This window comes from Trachypithecus francoisi, unplaced genomic scaffold (assembly GCF_009764315.1).
Source record: "Trachypithecus francoisi isolate TF-2019V2 unplaced genomic scaffold, Tfra_2.0 Lachesis_group5, whole genome shotgun sequence".
NCBI classification, from domain to species: Eukaryota; Metazoa; Chordata; class Mammalia; order Primates; family Cercopithecidae; genus Trachypithecus; species Trachypithecus francoisi.
The window spans coordinates 66650933-66665245 of record NW_022681470.1 but is presented as its reverse complement, the minus strand read 5'-3'; the positions used below and the strand labels follow the sequence as shown (position 1 = coordinate 66665245).

Here is a 14313-nt window from a genome sequence, read left to right as displayed (position 1 = left end):
GCTCTCTGGTGAGTGGGGAACGTGGTTTGGAGGGCCAGGACAGAGGAGGCTGGACATGAGTTCCAGGAGGGGAGAGAGAGAGAAAGAGAAAATGGTGAGCTGTGGGAAGTGTAGGAGCAGGGGAATGTCTAGCCTGGAAGCCTGGTAAGCTGAGCTAGGGATCACTCCTTCTGGAAGGCAGATCCTGGGGAGAAACTTCTGTGGCCTGTGGTATGCCAGGAGATTTGGACCCGGACGCTCCTGAGCCCACTTGCTCCTGCTGGGCTCCCTTTCTCCCCAGTTCACTGGAGGAGCCTGTCACTCTGCTTGTGTCTCCATGGGGCACAGCCCCAGCGCCTCCTCTCTGCACACTGCCGCTGTCTCCGCAGGGGCCCATGCCCGCCGGCATGCTGATTGAGCGCTCCTCAGACTTCGGTAACACCTGGCGAGTGTACCAGTACCTGGCTGCTGACTGCACCTCCACCTTCCCTCGGGTCCGCCAGGGCCGGCCTCAGAGCTGGCAGGATGTTCGGTGCCAGTCCCTGCCCCAGAGGCCTAATGCGCGCCTAAATGGGGGGAAGGTAGGTAGAGGGAATCCTGAAAACTAGGCCTGGGGAGAAGTCCCTGATGTCTCACTGTTCACACAGCCACACGGACTCTTGAGAAGGAATGGAAACATCCTTGCCAGCTCCCCTTGCTGACTTTCCTGAATTCCCCCTGGTAATGACCCCTGTGGCCACCCTCAAGACATTTGTTGCTTATACTCTTTCTGAGGAGGGATATTTCAGAAAGACCTTGGGGCCACCACATTACTCACCCCTGCTCTCTTACTCGCCCCTGCCCTCTTCCACACCCCCCTCCCCCGTGTCTCATTGTCTCATCCCTCTAGTGGGAAGATGAAATCGACCCTACTTTGGTGTGAGGATTTTGGGGTGGCTAGTTAGATGCAAGAGCAAATTACACAAATTTCATTTCACCTTGGTAGGGTTTAACACAAAAATAAACATTTTCAGTTTATTCCATCCATCTAACCCAGTCTTAGCCCTTGGAGGGAATTCTGGTATAACCCAGAGCCCGAATTCTCCTGAGCTTAAACCCTGAGCTAGAAATAAGAACCTGCCTGAAGAAACACTCAGAATGTTTCTCCTTAAGTCCTCCCGACACGATCAAATTCTTTCATAACTGCTTTTCCCCATCCCCTGGCAGAGGAGGCTGTAGTTTCTCTTCTCCTTTCCCTGGCCGAGACACAAGTGAGCCCTCAGAGCTGCTCTCATGTGGACCAACGCTCAGAGTGGGGCCCTCTTTGTGGGCCATGCATCTCTTCCTTGGGGTCTAGCAGTTCCTCCTTGGTTATACCCTTACCCAAATCTATGTTAACCACATTCTTCACACAGCAGATCAGAATGCAGGACTGTTTCCTAACTTGTGGAGGGCCGATGTGAAAACTCTTCCTGGGATATGTAGATGATTAATGGTTTTTTTTTTTTTTTAAAATAAATCAAAAGCACAGTTGAAATTGGGATTGTCCAGAGTGCTGTGGTCACCCACATTCATGCATCCTTGGATTTTAGATTTCTCACTCATCCTGAGTCATGAGAAAATTAGTATCTCCTAAACCCTCATATGTAGATGATACATCTTACCATACTTTTTGACTCAGGGAACTCAGGAAATTCTTAGGATACTTATATTTTCAACTGGGGGGGGTACACACACATACACACACACACACACACACACACACACACACACACACATTTATGGCCCAGTGATCATCTTGCTCCCCCAGAGCAGCTGACAACCTCATAGCCATGGTCTGTCTCAGGTTCCAGGTAACAAGGACTTCAAATGTGAGGCATATAATGGAAAGGAAGGTTTCTTCTGAGCTCGAGGCACACTATTTGTCTCTTCTTAAGTGCTTCTCTTTCCCTTCCCTCTGTAGGTCCAACTTAAGCTTATGGATTTAGCATCTGGGATTCCAGCAACTCAAAGTAAAAAAATTCAAGGTCAGTGTGGCCCCTCCTCTTGTCCATGGAACTATGAGTGGGAAAGAAAACAGAGTTGGAACCCAGGTCATGGAAATTTCCTGGTTTTTCATGTTTTTGTCAACGTGGTTGGGGATTTAATACTTGCCCTGCTTGCCCAATAGGGACATTGTCTGTGGGATGCTATGGGATGATTGAGGTCTGGAGAGGATGGCCCATGATATCACATATGAAGGAGACTCTATGTGCCTCTAACTTCCTTTCTTTATTTTCCATTCTCCAACCCCTCCCTCCTTGCTGTTTGGTCCTCTCAGAGCTGGGGGAGATCACAAACTTGAGAGTCAACTTCACCAGGCTGGCCCCTGTGCCCCAAAGGGGCTACCACCCTCCCAGCGCGTACTATGCCGTGTCTCAGCTTCGTCTGCAGGGGAGCTGCTTCTGTCACGGCCATGCTGATCGCTGCGCCCCCAAGCCTGGGGCCTCTGCTGGCCCCTCCACCGCCGTGCAGGTGACAGCCTAGGGTGGGAAGGGGAGTGGAAGGGGGCAGGACCAGGGCAGACTACGGACATTCTTGGGGCTCCTGTAAAGCAGGAAGGGCGCTAAATCTAAAACTTGGGTACTTAATACTTCAGCAGCAACAACAAAAAATCTAAGTGGTTTTCGTTCCAAAAATCAGAATCGTTTAGATAGAATCCCTATGATATTCTAATTTTATGATTGGTTTTTAAAGCTCCCAGGTGACTCGAATGTACTGCCAGGTCTGACAGCCACTGGTTTAGGGATTTTAAAGTCTCATCTAGTGGTGAGATATGGGAGCAGGGTGAGAGACCAATGTTTAATACAGATGCTAAGTCTACCCTAGACCAGGCAGATTGACTTCAGCAGGGATGGGAGTTGAAAAGTTCCAGTTTAACAAGCCCTCCCCTCCCAGGGAATTTTGCTGTGAAACCAAACTTGAGAACCACAGGTATAGAAGAGAGAACCTTGAGCAAAGAAGCGGAGGGACCCAACATGGGAGTGTAACAGCTGTCCTAGTGATGGGGGATAGGAGGAAATCATGTAAGATGGCCTGGGAGGGAAATAGAGGTGGCACAAGCCTCAGCTGGCATTCTTCTTTCCACTTCTGGGCCAACTTCTGCCCCAGGCTGCAGAGGTGTGCAGAGGGAGCCCAGTTCAGGGAGTGTGTCATCTGTCAGGGCCCATGAGACATACTCCTAGAACCCAAGGCTGAGTGACACAGAGGGAATACAATATGCTATGAGATGACAGGGAGGGAGGGAGCCACCCAGCCCTGGTGGTCCTCAAATCTGGCTGTGCAGTGGAATCACCACTTTTAAAAGGTGCCACTGCCTGGGCCTCATCCTTGAGATTCAGACTGAATTGGATCTGGACCTTGGCATTTTAAAAAATGCTCCCCAGGTGACACTGAGGTGCAGCCAGGGTTGAGATCTATGGAATTAGAGGGACCAGGGAGCCCTTATGAGAGAGGTGCCATTCTAGCTGAAGCCTAGCTGGCAGGATTTTGTGAATGAATACAGAGAGAAGAGAATTCTAGGTAGAAGCAAAACCATTGCTAAAGGCCAAAAGGTGGAGAAAGTAGGGCTTGCAGAGGGAGCAGCTAGAAGTTCAGCTTGCTGTGCTGTCAGCAGGGCATGGGAGCTGAGAATGCAACTAACATGATACAGGTCCTTAAGTGCCAGGCTGAAGGTGTTGGGCTTAATTTGGAAGGCAATTAGCACACAATAGCTGTTCTATTTTTATACCTTAATGAGTCTAGTGACAGTTCATCACAACAGTTCCATTAGCCAAACAACTGTAGTCATAGATTGTTGGAATATAAATCTCCAGAGGGCCCCACCAGCTTCTGGATCCCACAGTTTGCCAAGGGTTTCTGAGCACCTTCCAAGCGCTGCCTCTGACTAGGTGTCACGGGGGTGTCCAAGTGCAAGGAGTGAGCTTGCAAAAACCTCACTAGGGGAGCAGTGCGGGCACAAGCACGTGCACACACACACGTGTGCTCATATGTGCAAAACAATGGCAGACAGTTTCACAGGAGCTAGGTGAAGTCTGCGGCATTCAGAGGAAGCGTCCTGGAAGGGTTGGTGTCTGAGCCAGACCTGAGTGGTACACAGAGGGCAGGTCCATCCCTGGGGCCCTTCTTTGTTGATTACTCCTGATGGCTGATGGTCCCCCTCCCAGGTCCATGATGTCTGCGTCTGCCAGCACAACACTGCCGGCCCAAATTGTGAACACTGTGCACCCTTCTACAACAACCGGCCCTGGAGACCTGCAGAGAGCCAGGACACCCATGAATGCCAAAGTAGGAGCTTTGGATCACCCCTTCCCTGTAGGGTGTGGGTCAAGTGCTGGTCCCTCTAGGCCTCAGTGACCTCACCTGGGACACAGGGGGATCCAGTCTTTCTTATGTAAATCTACACTGAATTGCACTGTTACAATTCAAGCTCTCCTGGCTTTGTGAGGATGGAGAGAGTATTTGGGTGACATCTTCCCACCATCCCCTGCCTTCTCCTCAGACAGGGCTGGAGGGACCATGACTTGGCTGATGCTTCTGATTCCATGTGACTTTCATGGTATCCCCAGAGCCTGCTTTTTCTGGCCTCTCCAGTTGCTTTACCCTGTTTAGGACATGTCTGGTTTTCTGTTGTCATTTTTCCTAATTCAAATGGCTCCCTAGAATCAGGGACTTTGTTTACATAAATGAGGAAAGCAGAGATTCTCATCCCGGAGACAGGCAGTGACCCAAGAGGAGACCAATGTTGGCAGTGGGAGGGTTGGGGATAGAGCATTCAAAGGGCTCTTGCTTTGGCCCAATGTGGCCACTGTTCTTGGGTTTATCCCAACAGTAGGAATCAGGAGAATCAGTTCTTATTCTCCTCTGCTTTCTTATTGGTCATGTAACCTTAAATAAATCACACAAACCTCCCTTGGCCTCAGTTTCCCCACTTCCCTGCCTTGATCATCTTGCAGAGTTGTTACAGATGCCAATGAGCTTTTGTGGAGCACACTCTGTAGACAGCAAAGGCGTGGGTCAGATGTCAGCCCTGGGACTCTCTTTTTCCAGGGTGCGACTGCAATGGGCACTCAGAGACATGTCACTTTGACCCCGCTGTGTTTGCCGCCAGCCAGGGGGCATATGGAGGTGTGTGTGACAATTGCCGGGACCACACCGAAGGCAAGAACTGTGAGCGGTGTCAGCTGCACTATTTCCGGAACCGGCGCCCGGGAGCTTCCATTCAGGAGACCTGCATCCGTGAGTAGAGGCTCTGGAGACCAAGAATGTCATTTGTCTGTTACTCCCCATCTGCTCTGGGTGCAATAGAGCACATGTTTCTGGGTACACCAAGGCCCTCATGGAGCATGAAAACTTGACTGTGAGTCAGGATTTGTGGGAGATTATTTTAATTTAGCTGAGTATTACTGAGCAAGTCACTTAACCTCTCTGGACCATCAAGCAGACAATCAATCAATAGATGGGCTTTATTTGGGGCATAGGAAAGAAAAAAGTAAACGTAAGATACAGTTTCTGCCATCAGGGAACACACACACTGTTTGGTGATATAAACTATACACTCGTGAAGAAGAAGGATGAAAGCACCTTTTCCATATGTATATTATCGCCTTTACCATGTTGTAATGAGGTTTGTGATTTAATTTCCTATTTCTCCCAACATTGAGAACTCCTCCATGGCAAGGATTATTTCTCACATCCTCTGGCCCTAGCACACTGACTGGAAAATCACTGATGCTCAGGGAGCGTTTGTGAATGTAATGGGAGACAACAGGCAGAGGCAGCTTAACATGTCCACAAGAGCCAGCGACTTCATATAGGAGAGGGCCGTCTGGACTGAAGCAATCTGATTCGGGCAGGTTTAGTCAGAAAAGACTTTCTGGATGAAGGGGTCTTACGGTTTGAAAGGTCTGAAAGAAGTCAGGGAATGGGGGTTGGGGAAAGCCGAGTCACTTTCTGTTGATGTTTGTTCCTGAGAAGAGTGAGACAGAACTGAGTTTGATCCCTGGTTCTTGAATGAACTTGAATCAGTTATTTGACATATCTGAGCCTCAGTTTCCTCCTCTGTACAATGAGAATAATAATCTCCAGGATTACCATGAAGATTCCATGAGGCAACATGTGAGAGTGCCCAGTTCAGTGGTTGGCAAGAGTAGTTGCTCAGTAAGTAATGACAACAAAACGCCTTCTATAGTACTTAGCATATGCCAATATGCTCCCCTTGCTTTATGTTTACCCATTTCTTTCTCTCTCTCTTTTTTTTTTTTTTGGAGATGGAGTTTCGCTCTTGTTGCCCAGGCTGGAGTGCAATGGCACAATCTCAGCTCACTGCAACTGCAACCTCCACCTCCCAGATTCAAGTGATTCTTCTGCCTCAGCCTCCTGGTAGCTGGGATTACAGGCATGCACCCCTATGCCTGGCTAATTTTGTATTTTTAGTAGAGACAGGGTTTCACCACGTTGGTCAGGTTGGTCTTGAACTCCTGACCTCAGGTGATCCACCCGCCTCGGCCTCCCAAAGTGCTGGGATTATAGGCATGAGCCACCGCGCCTGGCCATTCACTCATTTATTTCTCATAAGAAGCCTATGAAGGCTGTATCATTATTTTTATTTTACAGATGAGGAAATTGAGGTACGGAGGGATTAAGTAACTTGACTAAGGCTATGAAATTGAAAGCCAGTGGTGGAACAAGGATTTGAACTAGGCAGCCTGGCTCCTGGAATCTGCTCTGAACTCTACTTTTCTTTGTTCCTACTGCGGTGACTGCTGTTGTCTCTCAGCCTGCGAGTGTGATCCAGATGGGGCAGTGCCAGGGGCTCCCTGTGACCCAGTGACCGGGCAGTGTGTGTGCAAGGAGCATGTGCAGGGAGAGCGCTGTGACCTATGCAAGCCGGGCTTCACTGGACTCACCTACGCCAACCCGCAGGGCTGCCACCGTGAGTAGGGGGCGCGGCCCAGCACGACATGGGGCAGGCTGCATGGGGCCACCAAATCCATGGCTTGCCCTGCTCACTGTGCTCTCTTCAGAGGAAATCCCACTGCAGGGTAGACAGAGTGGGTGTGCCCAGGCCTTTGCCAGGAGTCCAGACTTCTTGGCCTCTTACCCAGCACCAGCTGCTGTGCTACTGGCTTCCAGCAGGTGGCAGCAGAGGTCCAAGTTGGAAGGTGGGACTGAGTCAGCCAGATGGAGGGTGGGCAGGCAGGCGGCTGAGCTGCCAGGTGGCTGGAACTGGTGGGACAGCGCAGGGGTACTGTGAGTCAGCCATGTCATCCGCAGGGAACGGCCTTGCCTAGTTCTTTTCCCAGGTGGGGCCCCTCCCTGGATGTATGTCCTCTGGGGGTGAGTTTTTCATGGAGCGTCTGCCTGAGCTCAGCAGCTCTCCTCCTGCAGGCTGTGACTGCAACATCCTGGGGTCCCGGAGGGACATGCCGTGTGACGAGGAGAGTGGGCGCTGCCTGTGTCTGCCCAACGTGGTGGGCCCCAAGTGTGACCAGTGCGCTCCCTACCACTGGAAGCTGGCCAGTGGCCAGGGCTGTGAACCGTGTGCCTGCGACCCACACAACTCCCTCAGCCCCCAGTGCAACCAGGTACGAAGTGAGGGTGGCCTGGGGACCCTTCAGTGGGAGAGGGGTCCTGAGCACCAGCCTTTCTGCTGCCCCTCCATGCTGCCTTTCTGGGCCTCTCCCCTGTCAGACCGGGCATCTTCTGTCCCCATTCTCCTTTGGGGAAGTCACCAGATGTCCCTCCCTCTGTGGTTCTTGGCCGTCAGTGATGCCATATGCAGCACACCTTCTGAAGGGCCCACGCTGGGCCTTGACTTCAAGGCTCATCTCTGAGTGGGAGCCCTTGCTTTGTGGGCACAGCAGCTCTGGAGGTGGCCACGAGCCCTGGATTCTACCTGTGGACCAGGAATCTAGGACACGGTCCCTGACACCAGGGTAAGGCAGAGGCTATGAGGCAGGGTCCACTGACGCTGCTCTCTCCACACAGTTTACAGGGCAGTGCCCCTGTCGGGAAGGCTTTGGTGGCCTGACGTGCAGCGCTGCAGCCATCCGCCAGTGTCCAGACCGGACCTATGGAGATGCAGCTACAGGATGCCGAGGTGCGTGCTCAAGGCCTGGCGGACACTGAGGCTATGGGGGCCAAGCACACGGTTGGACACGTGGTGGGGGCGTGTAGGTCTGCAACAGGGCAGAACGTCCCATATTGATGCATGTGGTGTGGGCCTGGGCAGCCCTGTGAGTGCACACACTCTGGCCCATTGGTGTAGCCTCCAAGCCCCTGAGGCAGGCCTATGTCCTGCTGTCCCTGAGTCCCCGTGACATGCCAGTTGCTTTGCTCCCCACTTCCCTGAGAGAGAGCATTTCCCAGAAGCCATCTCCAAGGCAGCAACAAGGATGGTAGGCTGTTTCTTCATTCTTTATAGATGGAGGAAGTGAGTCCTGAGGGGCAAAGGGTGTCATTTCCCAGGGAGTCAGTTTGATGTCACCATAGGAGCACAGGCCTTGGAGTGTGCAGACAAGATTCTGGTCCCAGCTCTGCCCCTGCCTCACTGAGTGACTTTGAGGGAGCTGCTTCCCCTCTTTAGACTCGGTTTCTTCCTTTGAGAAAGAGGCGTGCTGTACTTAACTTCTCTGTCCCTCAGAGAGGAACATCTAGAACAAGTGAGGAAACCAGAGTGCTAATCCTGAGAGTGGTGTGAAGATCAAATGAGTTAATGTGTGTGTGTGACTTTAAATGGTGCCTGCACATGGTAGGTGCTAAGTAAGCATTTGCTTTCACTGCAGCTGTTACCATGGATTTTATTCTGGCAGTGACTTCTGTTATTCTAAGTCATGTAGAAAGAGCCTCAGGTCAGACCTGCTCTTCAGGGCTCTCCCTGATAGCTGCTTCTGTCTCCCTGACCCCCGTCTCTGACTGTCATTTTTCTTGGCCCTAGCCTGTGACTGTGATTTCCGGGGAACAGAGGGCCCAGGCTGCGACAAGGCATCGGGCCGCTGCCTCTGCCGCCCTGGTTTGACTGGGCCCCGCTGTGACCAGTGCCAGCGAGGCTACTGCAACCGCTACCCGGTGTGTGTGGCCTGCCACCCTTGCTTCCAGACCTATGATGCAGACCTCCGGGAGCAGGCCCTGCGCCTTGGTAGCCTCCGCAATGCCACCGCCAGCCTGTGGTCAGGGCCAGGGCTGGAGGACCGTGGCCTGGCCTCCCGGATCCTAGATGCAAAGAGTAAGATTGAGCAGATTCGAGCAGTTCTCAGCAGCGCCGCAGTCACAGAGCAGGAGGTGGCTCAGGTGGCCAGTGCCATCCTCTCCCTCAGGTAATTCCCTTTCCCTGCCAAGCATTTGCAAGAATTATGCTCCGGGGTTCCTGTACAGGGCACAATGGTCCTTCCTTACATTTGTACAGCACATTACAGTTTAAAGGCATTTTCACAGTGCTCTCTCTTTCAACCATTACAACAGTCCTGTGAGGTTGGTGTGGTTTTGCAGATGAGAAAACAGGCACAGATAGGTGATGTGACAGAGCCACATGGCCCCCGAAGGGCAGAGCTGGGACTCAGAACACAGCCCAGGAGCCCAAGCCCGGCATTCTTTCAAGTGCCCCGTGCTGCCTGTGGGAGGGAGTCAGCTCTGGATTAGTCACCCTGGCAGAGGGCATCCGAGAGGCAGGGGCTCTAAAAATAACTTGCGTGTGGCTTTGGAATGGAAGTGGTCCTGCCCACACCCCCATCCCACCAGCAGAGGTGCCTTCTTAGTGAGATTCAGTTCTGGAAGCTTCTATAATTAGTTGGCATTCCCTGAGCACTGGCTTTCTGACGGTGCACAGAGCCATCCAGGTGTGTGAGTGGCGGGGAGGGAAAAGGCAGCCTAAGAAGAATGAAAATGGAGGCTTCGTGACTCACAATGTGCTAGAGCCACTGTCTGGGGGCTCCAGCAGAGGAACTCAAGCAAATATTGGGAACCAACCTTCCTTCCTTCCTTCCTTCCTTTTTTCCTTCCTTCCTTCCTTCCTTCCTTTCCTTTCCTTTTTTCCTTCCTTCCTTCCTTTTTTCCTTCCTTCTTTCCTTCCTTTTTTCCTTCCTTCTTTCCCTCCCCTCCCCTCCCCACCCCTCCCCTCCCCTCCCCCCTCCCTCCCTTCCTTCCTTCTTTTTTTCCTTCCTTCCTTTTTTCTTCCCTCCCCTCCCCTCCCCTCCCTCCCTCCTCTCTCCCTCTCCCTCCCTCCCTCCCTCCCTCCCTCCTTCCTTCCTCTCTTTCTTTCTTTCTCTTTACATAATTTTAGAGCATCTATTATGAACCAAGCATTGCACAAGGCATCGGGGATATTGACATTAATTTGACATAGTCTTTGCCCTCGAGAAGCTTGTACTGGGGAGAATGATGTGTAAATGGTAAACTATAATGTGACACATGTTATAGTGTATCATGGCAGGCTTCACAGAGGTGCCTTCTGACCTAAGTCTCAGATTCGGGCAGTCAGTCCACCAGGTTCAGTAGGTTGGAAACGCAGGCATGGAGGGACATTCCATGGAAGGGCGTTCTGTGCCTGATCAAAGCCTAGAGGTGGAGAATGTGAGGCTTGGAGGAGGGAGCTGGTGGTTGGGTTGGCGGAGCTGCAAAGGGCACGGGGAGAGAGGACTCTCCAAGAGCTCAGTGGCCAAGGGCCTGGGAGGTAGACCCCGAGCCTCCTTCGAGGGGATGACCAGCTGGCAGCAGTGATGGGGTCTGGAGCTGAGTGGGATGTGTGGACTGTGGAAAAGATTTCAGAGCTGCAGCTGTACAGGTGGTGGCTGAAGCCAGCCTGTAGAGAGCAAAGGAGGAGGGCATCAGGGCAGTGTTCCTCATGGAAGCCAGGAGCTGGAAGAGGGGGAGGAGAATTGGGAATGTTGGGTCATGGAAGTCAAGGGAGGAGAGTTTTGTGGCTCCACTCATGCATGGACAGAGAAACGTTGTATTGGCCGCTCAGCCTCTGTCCAGCGGAACCCCCTTAGCCTGTGGATTCTCTGTTCTGGTGCCCTTGCCCAAGGCCTCTGTTTGTTCTGACTCAGTAGCAGTTGCTCTAAGGGAATGGCTGCTCCGGGGAGGCACAACTCTCTCCTATATTTTAGTGTAAGCTCCTCTCCCTTCTCAGGCGAGCTCTCCAGGGCCTGCAGCCGGATCTGCCCCTAGAGGAGGAGACGTTGTCCCTTCCGAGAGACCTGGAGAGTCTGGACAGAAGCTTCAATGGTCTCCTCACTATGTATCAGAGGAAGAGGGAGCAGTTTGAAAAACTAAGCAGTGCTGATCCTTCAGGTGAGGAGAGGGCCACCCGGATAACCCCGGGCATGGGCACTGCCGTGGTGGGCATGCCAACCCCCTCCCTCCTGTTCCTCCTCCATCTCCATTCCCCACGCTTCTTGCCACAGGAGCCTTCCGGATGCTGACCACAGCCTATGAGCAGTCAGCCCAGGCTGTTCAGCAGGTCTCCGATAGCTCGCGCCTTTTGGACCAGCTCAGGGACAGCCGGAGAGAGGCAGAGAGGCTGGCGCAGCAGGCGGGAGGAGGAGGAGGCACCGGCAGCCCCCAGCTTGTGGCCTTGAGGCTGGAGATGTCTTCGTTGCCTGACCTGACACCCACCTTCAACAAGGTGACTTGGGGCATGGAATCCGACTTCCTGGAGCCCACACCCCAGCTTGTCACACACCAACAGCTGCCACCTGTTTCCCATTAGGGCAGACCTGCGCCTGTGAGAACCCCACTCCCCCAGCCATCCCGACCCTTATGTTGCTCACTGTGAGCTCAGTAGTTGCCAAGGAAACCAGTTTCTGGTGCTTGGTTGTCATGGAGATGTTTGGCTGTTGGTTTCCCAGGTGTGGGGTGGGATTGGTTATTGAGGGGCTTTGGGTAGCCTCTTTGACAGCCCCATCTCTCTACAGCTCTGTGGCAGCTCCAGACAGATGGCTTGCACCCCAGGATCATGCCCTGGTGAGCTGTGTCCCCATGACAATGGCACAGCCTGTGGTTCCCGCTGCAGGGGTGTCCTTCCCAGGGCCGGTGGGGCCTTCTGGATGGCAGGGCAGGTGGCTGAGCAGCTGCGGGACTTCAATGCCCAGCTCCAGCAGACCAGGCAGATGGTAAGTGTGGCTAAGGTGGGATGGGCACAGGTAGGAGGAGGCAGACAGAATAGATCCCCCGGGCAAGTCAGAGTTCCCATTTTACACTAAAGCCCAGAGATTTTAGTGACCTGCTTAAGGTGCCACAGCAAGTGCAAGATAGTTTTTTTCTCTTTTACTGGACATCCACATAGAAACTGCACTGGTTACAAATGCTTCCTAGGTAGGTCTTGGCATAGAGGATGATCCACAGAATCCTGGAGCTGCTGAGAGGTTCCCTTGGGGCCTTATCCCTTCTGACATAGAGTGTGTGTCAACAGATTAGGGCAGCCGAGGAATCAGCCTCGCAGATTCAATCCAATGCCCAGCGCCTGGAGACCCAGGTGAGCACCAGCCGCTCCCAGATGGAGGAAGATGTCAGACGCACGCGGCTCCTCATCCAGCAGGTCCGGGATTTCCTAACAGGTGAGGCTGGTCTCCACTCCCACCTTGGCTGCTGTTCCAGTCCTGCCTGTCCCTCATTCCCATGTTCAGTGCATCAGCCAGCCCTCCCTCCCTCCTCCAAGGCCTGCAACATCCTGCTCCAGGCCTCCACCTCTCCTTGGCACCATGGCCATGACCTTCTTGTTCTCCCATCTGCCCTTCCCACCCACTCCACTCCCTCGTGACCCATTCTCATTCTCAACACAACAGCTGAAATATCTCTTTTAAAATGTATAAGTCAGATCACATATCACTCCTGCTTAAAATCCTTCAGTGGCTTCACCTTGTTCTTGGAATGAGCTCTCAACTCCTATCGTGGCTACAGAGCCTGGCCTCTGTCCATCTCTTGGAGTGACCTTGGGCTCCTCTCTGCTTTGTTCACTGGCTGTCCTTGAACATATCAGGCTCTTGCCTGCTTCAGGAATGTTTATTTGCTCTTTTTCTGCCTGGAATCCTCTTTCCAGGGCTGTTTCTTGTCCTCTGGGTCGTCTCCCCAGAGAGGTGTTTCCTGACCATCTGATCTGGTTGTCCCCTGTCATCTCCCATTCCCCTTCGGTGTCTTACCTTCCTCGCCCTACTCACCCTCATTCAGTTGTCGACAAGTGAATTGTCACTCCACTAGAATGGGGACTCCAGGAGGGCAGGGATGGTTGTCTGTCTTTTTGACCACTGTGTCACTAGCACCTAACATAAGGCCAGACACAGAAAGGCATCTTACATAGGTGGCATGAATAAATGAACCAGATGCCCTTCCTCACTGCCCTGGGGAGTGAGGAAGGGCTGTACAATGGGAAGATTCCTAAACAGGACCCGGGAGACTCGTGTGACATTGGGCAGGCTGCTTCTCTCTTTGCCTCATCTTTTGCTTCTATAAATGGGGGGACGGTAGTATTTCACAAGTTTATTCTGAGGATCAAATAACTGATGTAAAACATGTTTTGAAAAAGGAAAGGTGCCTCAGGAACAGGAGTTGATATTGTTAGATTTCTCGTTCCTGCCAGGGAATTTGCTTGGCTGGGAGCCCAGTTAATACGAGCCTAGGGCTTGGTGTAATGACAGTGGCTCTTCTTGCTGCTATTACCGTGTTTTTGCCCCAGATAGGCCAAAGTCCCCTCCTGAGTGCAGATGGCAGGTCAGAGAGGGGCAGGAGACTTCTTCTGAGGTCTCATGACTTGCATAAGGCCATGAGGCCCATACCTGGGGAAATTGTTACCTGGGAATCTGGGGAGATTGTGCCCCACAAACGTGGATGATGGGGGAGGTCAAGGTGTGGGGCTTAGGCTCATGGATAAGGGAGTCTTGACCCTGAATCAAGTCCAGTGAGGCTGAATGGCTACTCATCCTGCGTTAATCTCAGCCAGGGCTCTGGCCTCGGGGTGGGAGGTGGGTTGGAATTCTCTCCTGCCAGGTGAGTACTGTGAACAGGCTCACGTGAACAGACAGGGAGCTGCCAGGCCCCTTTTATCATCTCTCTTACGCTTGTATCTCAGGTCAAGTCTTAGGATGAGTCCAGGGTCAGAGAGAAAAAGCAGGGCCTGAGAGAGGCCTGGCCCCAGGGAGAAACCCAGGAAAATTTTGTGTAGCTGTAGGCTCGGACTCTGGTCTCCAGAGTCCTGGTGCAGAAGTCTCTGAGCGCTGGCTGCTGTCAGATGTAGGGTCACGGTGTGGGAGGGAGAGTGGAGAGTCTGTGGAGGGAGGAGGAAACATCGTCTTTCCCAGTTCTTCAAATGGAATTGACAAAATG

General features: G+C 52.5%; 1 protein-coding gene across 1 annotated transcript in view; it reads left to right on the top strand.

Annotated features, from left to right (window-relative positions):
• Window positions 1-14313, top strand: part of LAMB3 (laminin subunit beta 3) — a 150854-nt gene that overhangs the window by 128926 nt on the left and 7615 nt on the right. Inside the window, exons 7-19 of the mRNA XM_033197651.1 lie at window positions 369-560; window positions 1922-1985; window positions 2279-2472; window positions 4164-4284; window positions 5047-5235; window positions 6776-6931; window positions 7387-7583; window positions 7987-8098; window positions 8936-9314; window positions 11126-11286; window positions 11400-11620; window positions 11910-12107; window positions 12407-12551. Coding sequence (XP_033053542.1) covers window positions 369-560; window positions 1922-1985; window positions 2279-2472; window positions 4164-4284; window positions 5047-5235; window positions 6776-6931; window positions 7387-7583; window positions 7987-8098; window positions 8936-9314; window positions 11126-11286; window positions 11400-11620; window positions 11910-12107; window positions 12407-12551 — 2329 coding nt within the window. The remainder of the gene's footprint in view (window positions 1-368; window positions 561-1921; window positions 1986-2278; window positions 2473-4163; window positions 4285-5046; window positions 5236-6775; window positions 6932-7386; window positions 7584-7986; window positions 8099-8935; window positions 9315-11125; window positions 11287-11399; window positions 11621-11909; window positions 12108-12406; window positions 12552-14313) is intronic.